Source organism: Pongo pygmaeus, chromosome 17, assembly GCF_028885625.2.
Source record: "Pongo pygmaeus isolate AG05252 chromosome 17, NHGRI_mPonPyg2-v2.0_pri, whole genome shotgun sequence".
Classification (NCBI taxonomy): domain Eukaryota; kingdom Metazoa; phylum Chordata; class Mammalia; order Primates; family Hominidae; genus Pongo; species Pongo pygmaeus.
This window is the reverse complement of record NC_072390.2, coordinates 45,980,895-45,999,267: the sequence shown is the minus strand read 5'-3', so window position 1 is coordinate 45,999,267 and position 18,373 is coordinate 45,980,895. Positions and strand designations below refer to the sequence as shown.

The following is an 18,373-nucleotide window of genomic DNA, read 5'->3' as shown; positions in this document are numbered from 1 at the left end:
TTCTGCCCCGGCAACAAACACAAAATATGCTGTCACTTGAACTCCTTGCTTAACAAAGGCACATGAGTGAAATCCATAGTGATCACTTTACTCACTCAACCAAACATGTAAGAAACACTTCCCTAGGCCCCTTTAAAACCCAAAAAGAAGACAAGTCATATTGACATCTGATCCACTGACCTTGTCTTCAGGTGGTGCTCCTTCATTATTCCAAGGATGCAGCATCTCTATGGTGCCAGGTATGGGGGTAAAGCCTTTGGTGCCCTTTCCGCAATGGCACATCAGCAGTAGAAGTGGTACCACTGTACAGACACAAAATCGAACACAGGTAAGGTTAACCTTGATATATTTCTAAATTTATATTGCACAATTTTGGAATTTGCATGTCCCTTCCTGGAGTTGTCTTCACTTATTTACAGCTCTATTTTTCTTTTCTTCACCCTGATCCAACCTTACCAAGCTTGTTTTGGGCAAGTTACTCCAAAACCCGAAGGCAGGATGAGGGAGTCTTACAGATTCAAGGCCTCGTTCTTCAAAAAGAGGCTGTCTGTGGTTGCTGAGTGGAATACCAAGACTAGGTCAGATAGTATCCAAATCATCAAAACCAGCTTAAAGATTAATTTTTTTAAAACTATGGTCCAATTAAAAAAAAATCACTGTTACAAAAATATATGTACTGTTAAAAACAGTAATTAGAAATAATAAAGTGAAACATATAACAATTTCAGAGCCCTCTTCTTAGATTTTATTTTACCCCTAGGAGGAAGCAAAGACCAAGGCTGACCCCTTGATCAATGCAGTAAAGAATTAACACATCTGCATGCCCATCTGCCACTTCCATTTGGCAGCTTCCAATGATGAACTGGCTACTGCCTAGATTCGTTTTTATGTCAAACAGTCAACAGCACATTAACTATAGCTACTATGATTAATAAGACTGAAATCAGCCAGTGGCTCAACAATTTTAACAAACATCAAGTGTCTATTATGTGCCAAGTACCACATTAGGCTCCAGGGAATCTGAGATGAGAAAGCAGTGCAAGGAATCCCTGGGCAAAAGATACACTCCCAGCTCCAGTACCTACCTACAAACTTGGTAAGCTGAGACAAGTCATTTACTGTTATGTATCTGTATATGTAGCCATAGCATGCAGATAATGGTATAAAAGTACACTGCAGACTGTTGAGTGCTGTGTATTCAATTGCATATCTACCAATGGCTCTAATACAGCAGTCCCCAACCTTTTTGGCACCAGGGACTGGTTTCATGGAAGACAGTTTTTCCACAGGGAAGTTAGGGGTAGGGGGGTTGGTTTTGGGATGACTCAAGTGCATTACATTTATTGTGTACTTTATTTCTATTATTATTACATTGTAATATATAATGAAATAATTATACAACTCACCATAACGTAGAATCAGTGGGAGCCCTGAGCTTATTTTTCTGCAACTAGATGGTCCCATCTGGGGGTGATGGGAGACAGTGACAGATTATCAGGCATAAGGAGCATGCAACCTGGATCTCTTGGCATGAGTAGTTCACAATAGAGTTTGAGCTCCTATAAGAATCGAATGCCAGCACTGATCTAACAGGAGGCAGAGCTCAGGTGGTAACACAAGCGATGGGGAGTGGCTGTAAATACAGATGAAGCTTCACTCACTCTTCTACCACTCACCTCCTGCTGTGCGGTCTGGTTCCTAACAGGCCATGGACAGGTGCTGGTCTGTGGCCTGGGGGTTGGGGACTCCTTGTCTAACAGACCTCTCCTCTGTCACTGCACTAGCCTAGGTGGCCTTGGAGGCGGCCCTCTGTCCATACTCAGTGGTCAAGTAGAGTGATATTTCATGTAACCTCAGGATGCAATCCCTTGTTCTTTTATAAAAGGAAACCCGAGGTCTTTGGAGTGTGGGTAGGGCAGGCGGGACTGGTTGAGAACATCTTACGATCAGGAAGGACAGGAAGTGCTCAGAGGGTCTGCCTACTTTTGGTGCTGGTGAAGAAACAAGCCAAGTGGGGAATATCAGGGAGGCGGAGCTCTGACAAGTTGAATGTACAAAGCAGGATTGATTAGAATAAGCTGGGTTTGTAAAACACCTTGTACCCATAACCCAAAGTCATGCAACGCATCTTTTTTGAGTGCTTACTACATGCAAGGCTCTGTTCCACACACTGGGAATACAGCAGTGAAGAGAACAGACAGCACGCTGCCCTCACGGAGCTCATCGAAATGGGAATACCAGCAAAGTTTATGCCAATAGTTCCTAAGTTACTGAAATCAGAAAAGGATATACATTTATAAAACAAAATTCTGAAGAGTCTTATATTATGCTTTGGTGATCTGCCAATCATCAGTTGTTTCCCTATTCACCCTCAAAGTGTTCTAGTGTGGTTAAAGAATAACTGTGAAGAAATCAATGACTACCATAGTAACACATCTCCAGGAGTGCACTCAAATTCCCAAATGCACAACAGAGTGGCTTTTAAAGACTTACACAGCAGGAGCAGAAAGGCCAAAATCATGAGCGCAATTGCTGCGGGTCCCAGGCCCACATAGGAGTCATGCTGTGCTTCCCTGCAGCCGCTGCCATGTAGACACTCACAAACCGTGAGTGTAAGGATCTGCTTTTGAGGACAACTAAAACCCTGATTGTCTGAAATCAGGAACTGAATTTCACTTCTCCCAAGCTTCTTCTCACTTTGTTGCAGCAGCACACTGGTACCTATGAGGTTGGGAGGCAGAAGGAAATAAAAACGAATGATTACCAAGGATGAGGCAACATTAAATTCCACAAATGTTCTTTCATTGCTGATTGTATTTAACTCCAATTAGATACTTTGTTCTTCCTTCACTTACTGAAGTGTGCTCGTTAAAATTTGTCTATAGGCCCTGAATATGCAGTTTAAATAGCAAAGGTTCAGACCTGGACACCTTACTTTCATGATGATTAGCTGTAACCAATGTGTGTGGGTCTACGAAAGCTAGGAACTGTTCTATACACTGGAAATACAGTGACAAACAAGTGGTGAGTTAACATTTCTACTGAATGACCTTTATTTTACCATTTCTTTAAAAAAAACTTCATTAAGGCAATTTTTCGAACATAGTAATAGAGAGAAGAGCATAACCCCCATGGTACCCATCCTCAGCGTTAATCGTTTTCAACAATGGGCTGATCTTGTTTTCTCTAGTCCCTTCTTTCTTTGTTCTCAACACTATATACATTCAAAATGGAAAAAAAATTCAAGCCTACAGAAAAGTTGAAAGAATATTTTAGTGAATATTAACAAACCCTTCACTAACTGTTTACATTTTGCAACAATGCTTTCTTGTCCTCTATATACCCACTTTTTCTTTTTTTTAAAGTTTCTGAACTATTTCAAGGTAAGTTACAGATAGCACGACATTCTTCAGCATGCATCTTCTAAGATCAAGGAACATTAGCACTCTTACACTTCTTCTTCTTATTTTTTGAAATGGAGTCTCGTTCTGTTGCCCAGGCTGGAGTGCTGTGCTGCCATCTTGGCTCATTGCAATCTCCACCTCCCAGGTTCACCTGCCTCAGCCTTCTGAGTAGCTGGGATTACAGGTGCCCACCACCATGCCCAGCTAATTTTTGTATTTATAGTAGAGATGGGGTTTCACCATGTTGGCCAGGCTGGTCTCAAACTCCTGACCTCAAGTGATCCACCCGCCTCAGCCTCCCAAAGTGCTAGGATTAAGGCGTGAGCCACCATGCCCGGCTTCAACTTGTTATTGATAATATTCTCTAATATACAACTCAATGTATTTGTAAGTTAAATTTATTAGAATTTTAGAGTATAAGGATCATAGGGAATTTTTTTTTTTTGAGACAGAGTCTTGCTCTGTCGCCCAGGCTGGAGTGTAGTGGCACAATCTCGGCTCACTGCAAGCTCTGCCTCCCGAGTTCATGCCATTCCCCTGCCTCAGCCTCCCGAGTAGCTGGGACTACAGGCACCTGCCACCAGGCCCGGCTAATTTTTTGTATTTTTAGTAGAGACGGGGTTTCACCGTGTTAGCCAGGATGGTCTCGATCTCCTGACCTCATGATCCGCCCGCCTTGGCCTCCCAAAGTGCTGGGATTACAGGCGTGAGCCACCACGCCTGGCTGGGAGGTTTTGTTAATTCAGATCACTGAAATATATAAGGAAACTAAATATATTAAATCTGTAAATACAGTTTGAAATATCGATGGTGTTTAATTTGTTAATTGGACTAAACATTATTCAAACCCTCTTAAAATGATTTCGAACATTTGCTAGACTTAACACAATAAAGCTGTAAATTAAAAAAAAAAAACCTGACTATTGTCTTTGAAATTTTTCTGAAATGAACCCTAGTTGTTTAAAACAAAATAGTTTTCTGGATAGACTTTTCTGCATTCAGAACCACCCTGAAGGACATCTGAAAACTCACATCAACACATCATATGGTCCATGTGTCTAGATGTCCTGGATGTGGACATATGGACATGTCCACTGACATGGGGAAGGGTGGAATCAGACAACCCCCCTGTTATGTTGTTTCTATCATGTTCTAGCTTTGAGCTTTACTTACCTCCAGTTAAACCAAGGTATCCTCAGCTTTAATCAGGGAATAATGTTGAAGGAAGGATTAAATATGGTAATACATAGGATGGGCTAGCAGAATGCCTAGCCCATAGCAAGTGCTCAATAAATGTTGTTTTAAATAGAATTATTGTTACTATACTTCAAGATTTTTAGAAGGCACCTACTACGATTGTGGTGCTGAAAAAGGCTTGGTACTCCTCACCTTACCAGACAAAACTACTTCAATGGCTATTTAGGGAATACCCAGCTACCTTCAAGACATTTATTTTTCTTCTCTCCATAAGCATATAAAAGATACTATATGTCAGTAGGTTCAGGACCTCATTTCATAAACTCCTTTAAAAAACTATATTGGAAATATAATTTATGAGAAGAAATACAACTTACAAATATTTTAGATATTTATCATGCTTAATATTTAGATTTCAATGTAGTCCAGTGATTTTGCTTACTTTCTTGGCGTGCTATTTTCCATTTTTCTGCCATGCCAGGTGGTTTGTCAATGACAGAGAAACTGAAAGGGCCACTGTTTGGGTGTCCATCCAGGTCCTCTGCAGTAACATTCACATACTGTGCATCGTGACAGATTGTCTGCACAGGCTCTATCAGTGTGGGACAGTTGTCGTTGATGTCTTCAACATTGATAAGGACTGTGCCAGTGACGGTTTTTCTAGGATAATCTTAAAAATAAGAGAGAAAAAGTATGTACATTCTGTTCCTATTGCTGACAACAGACATAGTTTGAATTCCCTTGCCAATTTGGAGTGGAGAAGGTACTAACCACTTAGGACATTTTCTATCCTAGATATGTTTCAAATTTGGATCAAGTAATATCTTTTAATCCACTTACCAAGTAGAAATGTGAGATTTATCTATTGGAGAAATTAGGTGCTTATTTCATTTTACTAAAAAATTTTTTTAGACATCTATTTTTTAATTTTATCTACCCCTCAATTTTTTTTTGAAGATGGTATCTTGCTTTTTTGTCCAGGCTTGTCTCAAACTCCTGGGCTCAAGTGTTCCTACCATCTCAGTCGCCTGAGTAGCTGGGATTACAGACACAAGCAACTGTGCTGGGCTGAGATTAGGTTTTTGTTTTTGTTTTTTTTTTGAGTTGGGAGTCTCACTTTGTCTGGCGCGATCTCCGCTCACTGCAACCTCTACCTCCCGGGTTCAAGCAATTCTCCTGCCTCAGCCTCTTGAGTAGCTGGGGCTACAGATGCATGCCACCATGCCCGGCTAATTTTTGTATTTTTAGTAGAGACGGGGTTTCATCATGTTGGCCAGAATGGTCTCGATCTCTTGACCTTGTGATCCGCCTGCCTCGGCCTCCCAAAGTGCTGGGATTACAGGCGTGAGCCACTGCTCCCGGCCAAGATTAGGTTTTTATACACAATCAAATCAATGGTTTCTGATGTTGGAAAATAAAAATCTAAATACATATAATCAAGAAAAAGATCTATTTAATAACTTACCTTCTGATATGGCCACAATCTTTACAGTGTATGTGCCATTTTGAACATATCTAGATTCAAAATCAGGAAGTTTTGCAAGTTTAATTTCAGATGTGACAGAATCCAGAGAGATCCAATTATCTCTATCTTCTAATTTTACATATCTGTCATAAAACAAACACAAAATTAATTTTGAATTCTGCATGAATTGGAAATCTCTAACATCTACAGCTCTTTCAAGCTTACTTTTCTTCTCTTTAAATACCTTCTTATTACAGGCATTTGTTTTGAATGTTTTTAATTTCGTAAAACCATCCTAAAAGCCCCTCTCTTTACTGCATGTCACACTTAAATTGGACCTTCCTTATTCCTGCAACATACCCAAGACATAAAATTAAGGGTGATTCTCTTGAGCCCACTAACCACTAACCCAAGTTTTTAAGTTGCTCTGCAGTCTGTCCTATGGCATTTGATTTAGTGTCCCTTAAAGTTGGGTTAAACTTTTGGGGAATAACTTAGTTATACAATAAGGACTGGTGGAGAAGAGCGGTCTTATGTTCTGTTGTTTATTGGGGGTGTTAGCAACATTTACCAACATCAACTTTAAAAATCAATGATCGCAGGGGCTGGGTGCGGTGGCTCACGCCTGTAATCCCAGCACACTGGGAGGCTGAGGCGGGTGGATCACTTGAGGTCAGGAGTTTGAGACCAGCCTGGTCAACATGGTGAAACCCCATCTCTACTAAAACCACAAAAAATGCCGGGCATGGTGGCGCGTGCCTGTAATCCCAGCTCCTTAGGAGGCTGTGGCAGGAGAATTGCTTGAACCCAGAAGGTGGAGGTTGCAGTGAGCCGAGATTGCGCCACTGCACTCTAGCCTGGGTGACAGAGCAAAACTCCGTCTCAAAAAAAAAAAAAAAAAAAAAATCAACGATCATTTTAAACAGAAGCATCTAAAAATTTTCTGATACTGTTGATTATTGGGGTAATAATTTTCTTTCAGGTAGAACTGGTTAAAAGTGGAAACAATGCCGATAAAATCATTTCTGGGTTTCTTCCCTCAAAGCAAGGAGAATTAGTGTGGAAGGAGCCAATGCTGGAAGAGCAAGGCAAATGTCCATATTATGTTTTCAGAAATGTATGTAACAGGCCGAGCGTGGTGGCTCACGCCTATAATCCCAGCACTTTGGGAGGCCAAGGTGGATGGATCACCTGAGGTCAGGAGTTCAAGACCAGCCTGACCAACAGGGTAAAACCCCATCTCTACTAAAAATACAAAAATTATCTGGGTGTGGTGGTGGGCACCTGTAATTCCAGCTATTTGGGAGGCTGAAGCAGAACTGCTTGAACCCGGGAGGCAGAGGTTGCAATAAGCCGAGATTGTGCCACTGCACTCCAGCCTGAGCGACAGAGCGAAATTCAGTCTCAAAAAAAAGAAATGTATGTAATTAGTTAATGAATACCAATGAGTTTAACATAAAAATACCAGTACATATGAGTATCTTGGTTTGCTCAATCAAATTGTTAATTTATTTTCTATTAAGTGGCTTCGAGGCACACAGGAATGAGTGGCTAATTTATAGCAATATTTATTTATAGTGCTATTTCCAATTATACACTTGAACTAAATTTTTCTGCCTCTTAATATTGCTACCAGTAAATAATAATACATTTCGATTTTCACAATTAGTTTTGAATTTCATGTCTGAAATTTTAAAGCTTAGACATAACTTGCTGTCTATGGTTTACCAACATTCACACTGATAATAAAGGCAGAGTCTTAGAAATAGGGATTACATTTCACAATGTGTTTGTTTAATCTCATTTAAGAAATTTTCTGTTCTCTATTGTAAAAGCTAGACATCATTCAAGTAGCATAGCTGCTTATGTGTTATAGCAAATATCCGTAAACAGCTGATACACATGAATAATCAATAAAACAGTAAATTATGACAAACAGTCTGGAGTGCAGTGGTGTGATGGCAACTCGCCGGAACCTTGAACTCCTAGGCTTAAGCAATCCCCCTGCCTAAGCCTCCCCAGTAGTGGGGACTACAAGCATGTGCCACCACGCCTGGCTAATTGAAAAAAAAATTTTTTTTTGTAGAGACAAAGTCTTGCTGTGTTGCCCAGGTTGGTCTTGAACTCCTGGCCTCAAGTGATCCTCCTGCCTCGGATTCTTGAGTGCTGAGATGCCAGGCATGAACCCACTGCGCCCAGCCCCTTATCAGTGTTTCAAAATAACAACCACTAATTAGTTAGGTAAACATTTGGAAAATAACTTGGCTGTGCCTCCATTCCTTATCTGTAAAATAATAGGTTTGAGCTGGTCTTTAAGATCTTTTCTTTCTAAAATTCTGTAACTGCATTCTAAAGAATACAATAAAACACTAAGAAATGAAAAAGGCAGGGTTCATTATTCTTCCAGGCAGAACACACAATCTTTTGATGTATTCATGGCCCCTAAAAAACAAACAAACAAACAAACAACAACAACAAAAAAAACAGCAGCCAAAAGTCAGTAATTTGGTGGGAAACAGAAGCTTCAATAAGTGGCCACATATTATTGGTATATAATTAGTTTGAACATATAAGTTTCTCCATAGACAGCAGTGAAAAATGATCATATAGAAAATTCATCCCCAATTTTGTAAATTCAGTTGGGTATACTGTCTTGTGAGGTATAGAGCTGAGAAAATTAAAACTAGACCAACTAGACCACATAACTCAAGAGAAGCACAGCGGGCCAAAGAATGTCACCAAGGCACTACAGAAAACATGGTGGAAGCTGTTTGTTAACATTATTTTGGAAAAAACGTTATTTAAGGAATTCCATGAAAAGGCGATTCACTAAAAGCAAAAAGGTTGTTGAGGAGCTTCTTCCACATTTTCATTCTTGCTACACTTGGCGATGCACTTAAATACAATGTTTTAGGAAGCACTGGTACACAGGGACTGCTATGATTTTAATGTTTGTAACCCTCGGAAATTCTTATGTTGGAGCCTAATACGCAGTATGATCATATTAAGAGGTGGGGCCTTTGGTAAGTGATGAAGTCATGAGGGCACCACCCTCATGAATGGAATTAGTGCTCTTAAAAAAGAGACTCCAATGAGTTCCCTTGCTCCTTTGGCCACGTGAGGATGCAGCAAGATGATGCCATCGTGGAAGCAGACAGCGAGACTCACCAGATACCAAATCTGTTGGCTGGTGCCTTGATGGACTTCCCAGCCTTCAGAACTGTTAGTAACAAATCTGCTGTTTATAAATTACTTGATCTAATGTATTTTTGTTACAGCAGCTCAAATGGACTAAGACAGGGACACAGGTGTATAAGGACACTCAAGCAACCAGGCAGCTCTGGCACTGAGCAGGAAGTCACTAAAGTTGTGTCTGGGACAGCAGGTGGGGATTCTTTAAATTCAACTGCAGTAACAGTAACTAGAGCTCCATAAATAACAGCTCTGTGGAGAATGGTCTTTCCGTGGCACGGCACTGAGATCTAAGATGTAAATTTACTTTGAAAATTTGAAAGCATCACACAATAAGGTGCCACTATAGAGTGGACACAAGCTAATCTCTTCCAACACAGTGAGCATCTTGTAGGTTCTCAATAAATGTACTCTGAGTAAAGGTCACCGTGATCAAGACAAACATAAACAGTGTAGAAGGCTCATTAATCTCTGAAACAAATAGGTTTAAATGAAGATTCATTCCCAAGATTTATGCGTTAAGTAAAGCTGGTTTCCCCATATTAAAATACATTATGTAACTTGTATAAAGTAAATCTTGTGGATGTTATCTGCTATGTTCTCACCCTCCAATAATAATCTTTTAGGAAATAAGACAGGTTTTAAAAAGCTTTTTCCTGAACTTTTCCTTTGTTGCTTTTTAGCCATCTCTAGCCAGAACTGTTTCAGTGGTGAGTAAACCAGCTTCCTCCTCACACACAGGTGGTTGAAGAAGGTGGATTCTGGTGAAAATTCCCCCTCATCTCTCAGTTATAGACACATCTTTGGAAAATTTAACTTGTAGACCTTTGGGGAACTATAATGCTGGATTTGAAGGAATGAAGTGTTCAGATTTGATTATGATTTTTGAAAATAGGCACTGAAAATAATTTAAAATAAAGAAATACACATGTCATTCTCTCTTACCTTGCATGGGCTGGTAGTCCAGTGTCCTCATCAAAAGCTTGAAATTTTCCAATTATTTGGCCTTTGCTTGATCTATCCATGCTCTCGCTAACGTAAATTGAGATGACGCTGCTTTTAAAATGAATGCCTTCTTTCACATTTTTCACTTTGACCTTGATGGGAATGGGTGTAGGCTTGTATTTACTCCTAATTGACTTGTGAAAAGCTGCTTTATTAGCGACAATAACACTGAAGTCAAGATTCTTCATTTCTTCATAATCTACTTCCTAAAAGGGAAAACCAAAGGGAATTCTTTTCAAAGAGAAAACAGAAGACATACACACATATACACATACATGTGTGGTTTTAATGCTAGATACAATAATTTAATGCACAGGAAATACAGCAGCACTGAATAGTCCAACTCTTATACTGACACCAAGCAAATAAAAATTCTCTGTCAATCTGGACAGTCACAAATGTTAAGGATGTTTAGAAAGTATTACCAATTTATTTTCCTAAATGTTGAAATCATTGTAAATATATATATATTTTGTTCAGGCATGGTGGCTCATGCCTGTAATCCCAGCACTTTGGGAAGCCAAGGCAGGTAGATCACTTGAGCCCAGAAGTTTGAGACCAGCCTGGGCAACATGGGGAGTTCTCATCTGTACACAAAAATACAAAAATTAGCTGGGCATGACAGCTCGTGCCTGTGGTCCTAGCTACTCAGGAGGCTGAGGTGGGAGGACTGCTTGAGCCCAGAGGGTTGAGGCTGCAGTGAGCCATGATCACGCCACTGCACTTCAGCCTGGGCAATAAAGCGAGACCCTGTCTCAAAACATACACACACACATATCTATAGATATGTGTATATATATTTAACAATCTGAAGTGATTTTTTTTCTAATGTAAAAAATTAGTGGGCATTCAGTATAAATCAGTATTCCTTAAAATGTGTTCCATGGGTTTATTTTAGTGAAAATAAGTAGTAGTAGCTCTGTGAGCTCTGTCCCTCTAATATAGCTATGTATTACACATTAGCATATTAAAATACTTGAACTCCTGGAGTAAAGAAGAAACCTAGAGATTTTCAAATTTGTTTAAACAAAGAACCCTACTCTCCTCTTTTTTAGCGTAATACCTATTAATATCTGGTTTGCTGTTAATTCCATAAAAGATTAACCTTTCTTCAAATAGTTCTTTGTAATAGCACAATTTCCATTTGAAATAATCAGTTCATTACTGTATACATATTTTATGTTCCAACTTTTCAATGTTTCTTTTTATAAATATTTCCATAGTATTCTACTACTTAGATATAGACAGTCATTCTATAATTAGGCATTTGGGCTGTCACAATTTCTAAATATAATTAATACTGCTCTCAACATTTTTATACACATTATTTTTCCTCTGTTGACCTGTATCCTATTACTAAAAGAATTACCTAAAGTTTACTTAGGTCCTGTTGCTTTTTATTTCCAGTATCTCTGACCATTTAGATGCGCTAAACATTTTTGCTTGTTTCTTCAGTATAAAATTAAATATATGAGGCATGTTTACATGAATTACAGCAAAGCTTTTCACTTGTTTTTTGGAGGATTCATTGTGAATTTCCTTCCTTTGGAGCTACCACTACTTATTTTCACCAAAATAAGTCAGTCAGTTTTCCTCTCTATTGGGGTCTGGATGGATCACAACTTCTGCACCCTTTAAAAATATGGATCACTATGATGTTGAGACAAGGACACAGGAGAAAAAGACTAGAGAAAATACATCCTTTGTGATTGTAATATCTTTGTGAAAGCTTGTTAATTTATTTAAGTCACTCTTGCACTTGACATGCTTGTTTGATGGCATGAAATATGCTGGATGAGAAATAAAATCTTCCAGCCAGATGTCATTAGTATCCAAAGGCCAAGACCATGAAAAAATAAATGAATAAATAAAAGCTAGGTATTGGGGCCACAAGTGTTTCATAGTGTTAGTCATAAATAGCCATAATGCTCCAAAGCAAATGGAAAATTTTCAGTATCAAGAGCACTCTGTGAGGGAATAGACCTCTATTTTTCACAACTCTGTAAACTTATTTTATCATTTCCATTTTTGCTATTTTTTAATAACATTAAAGATTGTAAGTTTATTTGTTAATTTGTTAACAAAGCTGTGAATTTTTCTCATGTGACTATTTACTATCTCTATTTCCATATTTAAAAATATCTGTTAATCTCCTTTATCCTTTTTGGACAGCTTCATTCAGGTATAACTTATACACAATAAAATTTGCCCATTTTAAGTGTACAGCATGATGAGTTCTGGATTTGCAATCATCACTATGGTCCAGTTTTAGAACACTCCATCACCCCCAAAAGCTCCTTTACGTGTGTTTGTAGTCAGTCCCCACTCACACTCCCCACTCCCAGCAATCCTAGTCTGCTTTCTATCCCTATTGTTTCACCTTTTGTAGAAATTTCAAGTAAATGGAATCATGTAATATGTAGTATTTTGTGTCTGGCTCCTTATACATAGCATAATAAGCAAATTTTTTTTTTTTTTTGAGATGGAGTCTTGCTCTGTCTCTTAGGCTGGGATGAAGTGACGTGATGCTGGCTCACAGCAACTTCCGCCTCCTGGGTTCAGGCAATTCTCCTGCTTCAGCCTCCCAAGCAGCTGGAATTATAGGCATGCACTACCACACCTGGCTAATTTTTCGTTTTAGTAGAGACAGGGTTTCACCATGTTGCCCAGGCTGGTCTCAAACTCCTGAGCTCAGGCGATCCCCCAACGTTGGCCTCCCAAAGTGCTGGGATTACAGGCGGGAGCCACTGCGCACAGCCCATAGCATGTTTTTGAGGTTCATCCGTGTTGTAGCTTGTATCAGTACTTCATTCCTTTTTATTGCTCATTAGTATTCCGTTATATGAATACACCACATTCTATTTATCTACTCACCAGCTGATGGGACATTTGGACTGCTATTAGTTTTTTATTATTATGAATAATGCTGCTATGAACTTTTGCATACATGTCTTTGTATAGACCTGTTTTTATTTTTCTTGGGTGGAAACCTAAGAATCAAATCATTGGGTCATGTAACTACTCTTGTGTAACTTTTAAAAGAAACTGTCAAACTGCCTGTATCATGTTACAATTCCACCAGCAATCCAGTTTCTCTATATTTTTGCCAATAATTGGTGTTGTCAATCTTTTTGATTGCTATTGTCTGAATGTTTGTGTCACCTTAAAACTCATGTGCTGAAATCCTGACTCTCAAAGTGATGATATTAAGAGTGGGGCTTTTGGGAGATCCTGGGATCCATGCTCTTTTAAAAGACGCCTAGTGGAGCTTGTTGGATGTTCCACTACGTGACGATACAACAAGAAGGCACTGTGTATGAGCCAGAAAGCGGGACCTGCCCAGACACTGCATCTGCTTTGATCTTGGGCTTTCCAGCCTCCAGAACAGTGAGAAATAAATTTCTGTTGTTAATAAGCTACCCAGATGATGGCATTTTGTTGTAGAAGCCCAAACGCACTAAGATATTCATTTCTGCCATTCTAGAAGGTAAAGTGGTATCTCTTACAGTTTTAATTTGATTTTCTCTAATGACTAATGATGTTGGCACCTTTTCATGTGGGTATTTGCTACTTGTGTATCTTTTTTGTCTAAATTCCTTTCAATTGAATCTGATTGCTGCCCTTATAATTTGGAAGCAATTCATTATATAATTGAGACAATGACTTTGTAATTATCTCACTCGGTTGCTTTCACTGTAATACTCATTTTATTATTTTTTTATCCACATCCCTCTTGATAGAAATAACTATATCCCTTTTTTGTGCTATCATAGTACACTAAAAATACAGTCATGCATTGCTTAATGATTTGAGAAATGAGAAATGCATTGTTAGGCAATTTTGTTGAGGTGCAAAGATCACAGAGTGAACTCACACATACCTAGATGGTAAAGCCTACTATACACCTACACTATATGGTATAGCCTATTGCTCCTATGCTACAAACCTGTATAGCATGTTACTGTACAGAATATTGTAGGCAATTATAATACAATAGTAAGTATTTGTGTACTTAAACATGCTTAAACATAGAAAAGGTATAGCAAAAATATGATAGTAAAGATTTGAAAAATGGTACAGCTGTATAGAGCACTCACCATAAGTGGTGCTTGCAGGACTGAAAGTTACTCTGAGTGAGTGAGAGAATGGATATGAAGGCCTAAGACATTACCGTACACTATTGCAGACTTTGTAAATACTGTACCTAGGCTACAATAAATTAAAAAAAAATAAAACTTTCTTTCTCCAATAATAAATTAGGCTTAGCTTACCATAACTTCTCTATAAACTTTTTAATATTTTCTTAACTTTTTGACTCTTTTGTAATGAGCCTTAGTTTAAGACACAAACACACTGTGCAGCTACATAAAAACATTTTTTTTCTTTACATCCTTACTCTGTATTTCTCAGTTCCATTATAATTTAACGGGGTCATCGTCCTATATGTAGTCTGTCACTGACTGAAACGTTCGTACGTGGCACATGACAATTCTATGCTAGCACCTCTGTCATTCATCAATATCTGACTGTTTCTCCTTGCGTGTATAATTGGCTTTTCTATCTCAGGTATCTGGCATGGTCATACCTATAAATTGATGGCTTAAAAATTATATTTCTACACAAGCAGATAAACTGATTTTGTCTCGAATGACATGATCCATTTCTTCAATAATCATGAGTTCTTCCCTTTAAACATGAGGTAATGCTACTCAATTTTACTCTGCTTTTAAAAAGGTAGCTTAAATGCATATAGTAGCTGTCAATAAGTGGTACTCAATTATCATGAAACCTCAAGTTAATTCTTCCCTATTCTGTTATACATTTATATCACCATTATTCCTCTTTCCACTGTCAGAGTTTTACCCAGTCTGTTATATATTAAGTTTTCATAAGAATTTCGAAACTTCTGGAATCAATTTTTGCCTATGTGTAATTTAATGAAATAGTATTTTGGAACTGTAGCTTTGCATTTTATTTTAAAATCTGGTAAGGCAATTCTAATATAAGCTACTTAAAATACACTGATATTATTCCTTACCTATATTTCTTGAGACGGAGTCTCACTCTATTGCCCAGGCTTGAGGGCAATGGCGCGATCTTGGCTCACTGCAACCTCCGCCTCCCAGGTTCAAGTGATTCTCCTGCCTCAGCCTCCTGAGAAGCTGGAATTACAGGTGTGCACCACCACGCTCGGCTAATTTTTGTATTTTTAGTAGTAGAGATGGGGTTTCACCATGTTGGCCAGGCTGGTCTCGAACTCCTGACCTCGTGATCTGCCCTCCTCGGCCTCCCAAAGTGCTGGGATGGGATTACAGGCCTGAGCCACCACACCCGGCCCATCCTGTAATTCGACATAAATGCTTAATATCCCTATGTAGTTCAATTTTCCCTTCATTGACTCAATTAAGCACAAGAACTTAGTATACTGTATTTCCGAATGTGAGCCTCATACTAATATTGGAATCATAAGTGGATTTTTGTTAAAAAGACAAGTTCCTGAAACCTGCCCAATGAAACTTTTTGTTGATGAGACCAGGAACCTACATTTTTGGCATACAGTTTTATGAGGTGATTCTTAGGCACGCTTAACTATCAAGTTATCACAGCTTTTATTTTTAGATGTTATTAGTGAGGCCTGGGTTTACTGGTTTTGTTTCGGGGTTTTTTTTGTTTTTTTTTTTTTTGAGACAGGGTCTCACTCTGTTGCCCAGGCTGGAGTGCAGCAGCGTGACCACGGCTCACTGAAGCCTCCGCCTCCTGGGTTCAAGCTATCCTCTCACCTAAGCCTCTTTAGTAGCTGGGACTACAGGCATGTGCCGCCATGCCCAGCTAATTTTTGTATTTTTTTTCTTAGAAGCGGGGATTTGCCATGTTGTCCAGGCTGGTCTCGAACTCCTGGGCTCAAGCTATCTGCCTGCCTTCGCTTCTCAAAGTGTGGGGCTGGCTTCACTCTTAAGTAGATAAAATCAGAGGTAGTAATTGAGGGGATACTCAGTAGAGGCAAGAGGTTGTGATGTGAGAATGTGATCGCCAGGTATGAGCTGCAAGAAAGACTGGAAATGAGCTAAGCAGTAATGATGGTGGTACCATGCTGTCTGGCTAGGATTAGAGTCCCCTGATATGAATTTGAACCATAGTGTGACCACTTCCTAACCATAGAACTTGGGCAAATAGGGATGTCTCCTTTCTCAAACAACTGTAGTGCTAGTTAATTGAGTATGTAAAGCACTTCTAAGTGTTCAGGGCTCAAAATATATTAGATTCCTTTCCAGCACCAACTTGGCCCACGCCAGTTTTGAATACTTAGTACTTACCTTAATAAGGGTTACAATCCCTTCATTAGTTTGAGCATCTGTTTCTATGTGGAAATAACCTCCTTCATTTCCTGATGCAAATGTAAAATTTGCTAGCCAATTATCAGAACCTATTTCGTCTGCATCGAACACTTTAATGCGCGTAACTTCTACATTGACTTGATTTTCTTCAACCGTCCCTTCAAGCTGCAAAACATGAACACATGATTTTTATTTCAATGAAATACAAATATAAGTGATATATTTTTAATTAGGACTAAAATATAAATAAATAGGTACAGTTATTATAAGAATAATAGTTACCACTTTATTTTCTACTACAGGTATATTGTCATTGACATCCAAAATACGAATCTGAACTTGAGCTTGTTTTACAGGTTTGTCTGTAACTTCTCCATTGCCATCTCTTGCTTCTACCGTCAAAGTGTAGCTGCTGTGTTCCTGCAGAGCAATGAAAAATGTCCAGCTGGGTGAAAAGAGTCACTCTTACATCTGGCTTTCTGGTTTTAGTCCAGTTTATCATGTACCACAGTATATTTTATTTACAAATCTGTTTTATGATCTGCTATTATTTGTGTGAAGATACTATTTACTTGCAGTCAGAGCTTTTGCAGAAGAATAGAAAAGCCTCAGGAGTTGTAGATAGTCAAATTCTTCAATAAGTCATTGGCGATATTATCAGGAGATAGTCTGCACAAAGGAGCCACTATTGAAAATGTGGCTTATTCTCTACTGAAAGTGAGGTGGAACTGTAGGAATTGGTTCTTTCTGTGCTGCACTTCATTCTCAGAGAGGAAAAGCTGGTCCTAAATAAACTTGGTTAGTGAAGGCAAAACTGGGTGAACTTTGTCCAGAATTCCCCAGAGATTTGATTCTTACAGTATGTATCCTAGAGAACGGCTTCTCAGATGTCACTTCTTCTCTTCCATGAGGTCCCCTTACTATGGTTTTGTTCAGTGTGGCTGGAATTTAGGAGGGCAGGTAGTGCCAGTGCTTGGGGTCCTGTGTAGGGCAGAACCACTCAGTGCACAGCAGGACACCAGGACCCTGGAGCCATCTGCCTGGGTTCCAATTCTGGCATTGTCACTTACTGACTGTGTTGGACATGCACTTATTCGCTTTGACCTTCGGGTTTTTTATATGTAAGATGAGGATAATAAGTGAATCTGCCTCACAGGGTTTCTATGTGGATTAAATGGGTTAATCCATAAAAAGGCTTAGAACAGTACCTCGCAGAAGGTAAATGCCCAGTAAGTTAACAGCCATTATTATTGGCTAAACTTTCTGTCCTTTAGAAACAGCAGCTTGTTAAAAATCACACTACTAATGCAAAGTAACACTTTTCCATTCTAATTTTATGTGAAAAGGTACAGAGTAGAATTTTAGGTGTAATCATATTCTTTAATTTTATAAACATCCCCTTAAGCCTGTTGGGCACAATCCTTCCAGTTTGGACAGAATTAAATCATTTTTCTTTTCTTTTTCTTTTTTTTTTTTTTTGGATATGGAGTCTCGCTGTGTTGCCCAGGCTGGAGTATAGTGGCGCGATCTCAGCTTACTGCAAGCTCTGCCTCCTGGGTACACACCATTCTCCTGCCTCAGCCTCCCGAGTAGCTGGGACTACAGGTGCCCACCACCACGCCCAGCTAATTTTTTGTATATTTAGTAGAGATGGGGTTTCACTGTGTTAGCCAGGATGGTCTCGATCTCCTGACCTTGTGATCTGCCCATCTTAGCCTCCCGAAGTGCTGGGATTACAGGTGTGAGCCACCGCGCCCGGCCAATCATTTTTCTAA

At 39.1% G+C, this 18,373-nt stretch overlaps 1 protein-coding gene across 1 annotated transcript in view; it reads right to left on the bottom strand.

Moving 5' to 3' along the window:
* The window catches only part of DSG2 (desmoglein 2), a 50,811-nt gene that overhangs the window by 7,348 nt on the left and 25,090 nt on the right, over positions 1 to 18,373 (bottom strand). Inside the window, exons 7-13 of the mRNA XM_054461296.2 lie at positions 16,881 to 17,018; positions 16,578 to 16,763; positions 10,204 to 10,469; positions 6,067 to 6,209; positions 5,044 to 5,271; positions 2,494 to 2,721; positions 181 to 302 (exon numbers count right to left, since the gene is read on the bottom strand). Coding sequence (XP_054317271.1) covers positions 181 to 302; positions 2,494 to 2,721; positions 5,044 to 5,271; positions 6,067 to 6,209; positions 10,204 to 10,469; positions 16,578 to 16,763; positions 16,881 to 17,018 — 1,311 coding nt within the window. The remainder of the gene's footprint in view (positions 1 to 180; positions 303 to 2,493; positions 2,722 to 5,043; positions 5,272 to 6,066; positions 6,210 to 10,203; positions 10,470 to 16,577; positions 16,764 to 16,880; positions 17,019 to 18,373) is intronic.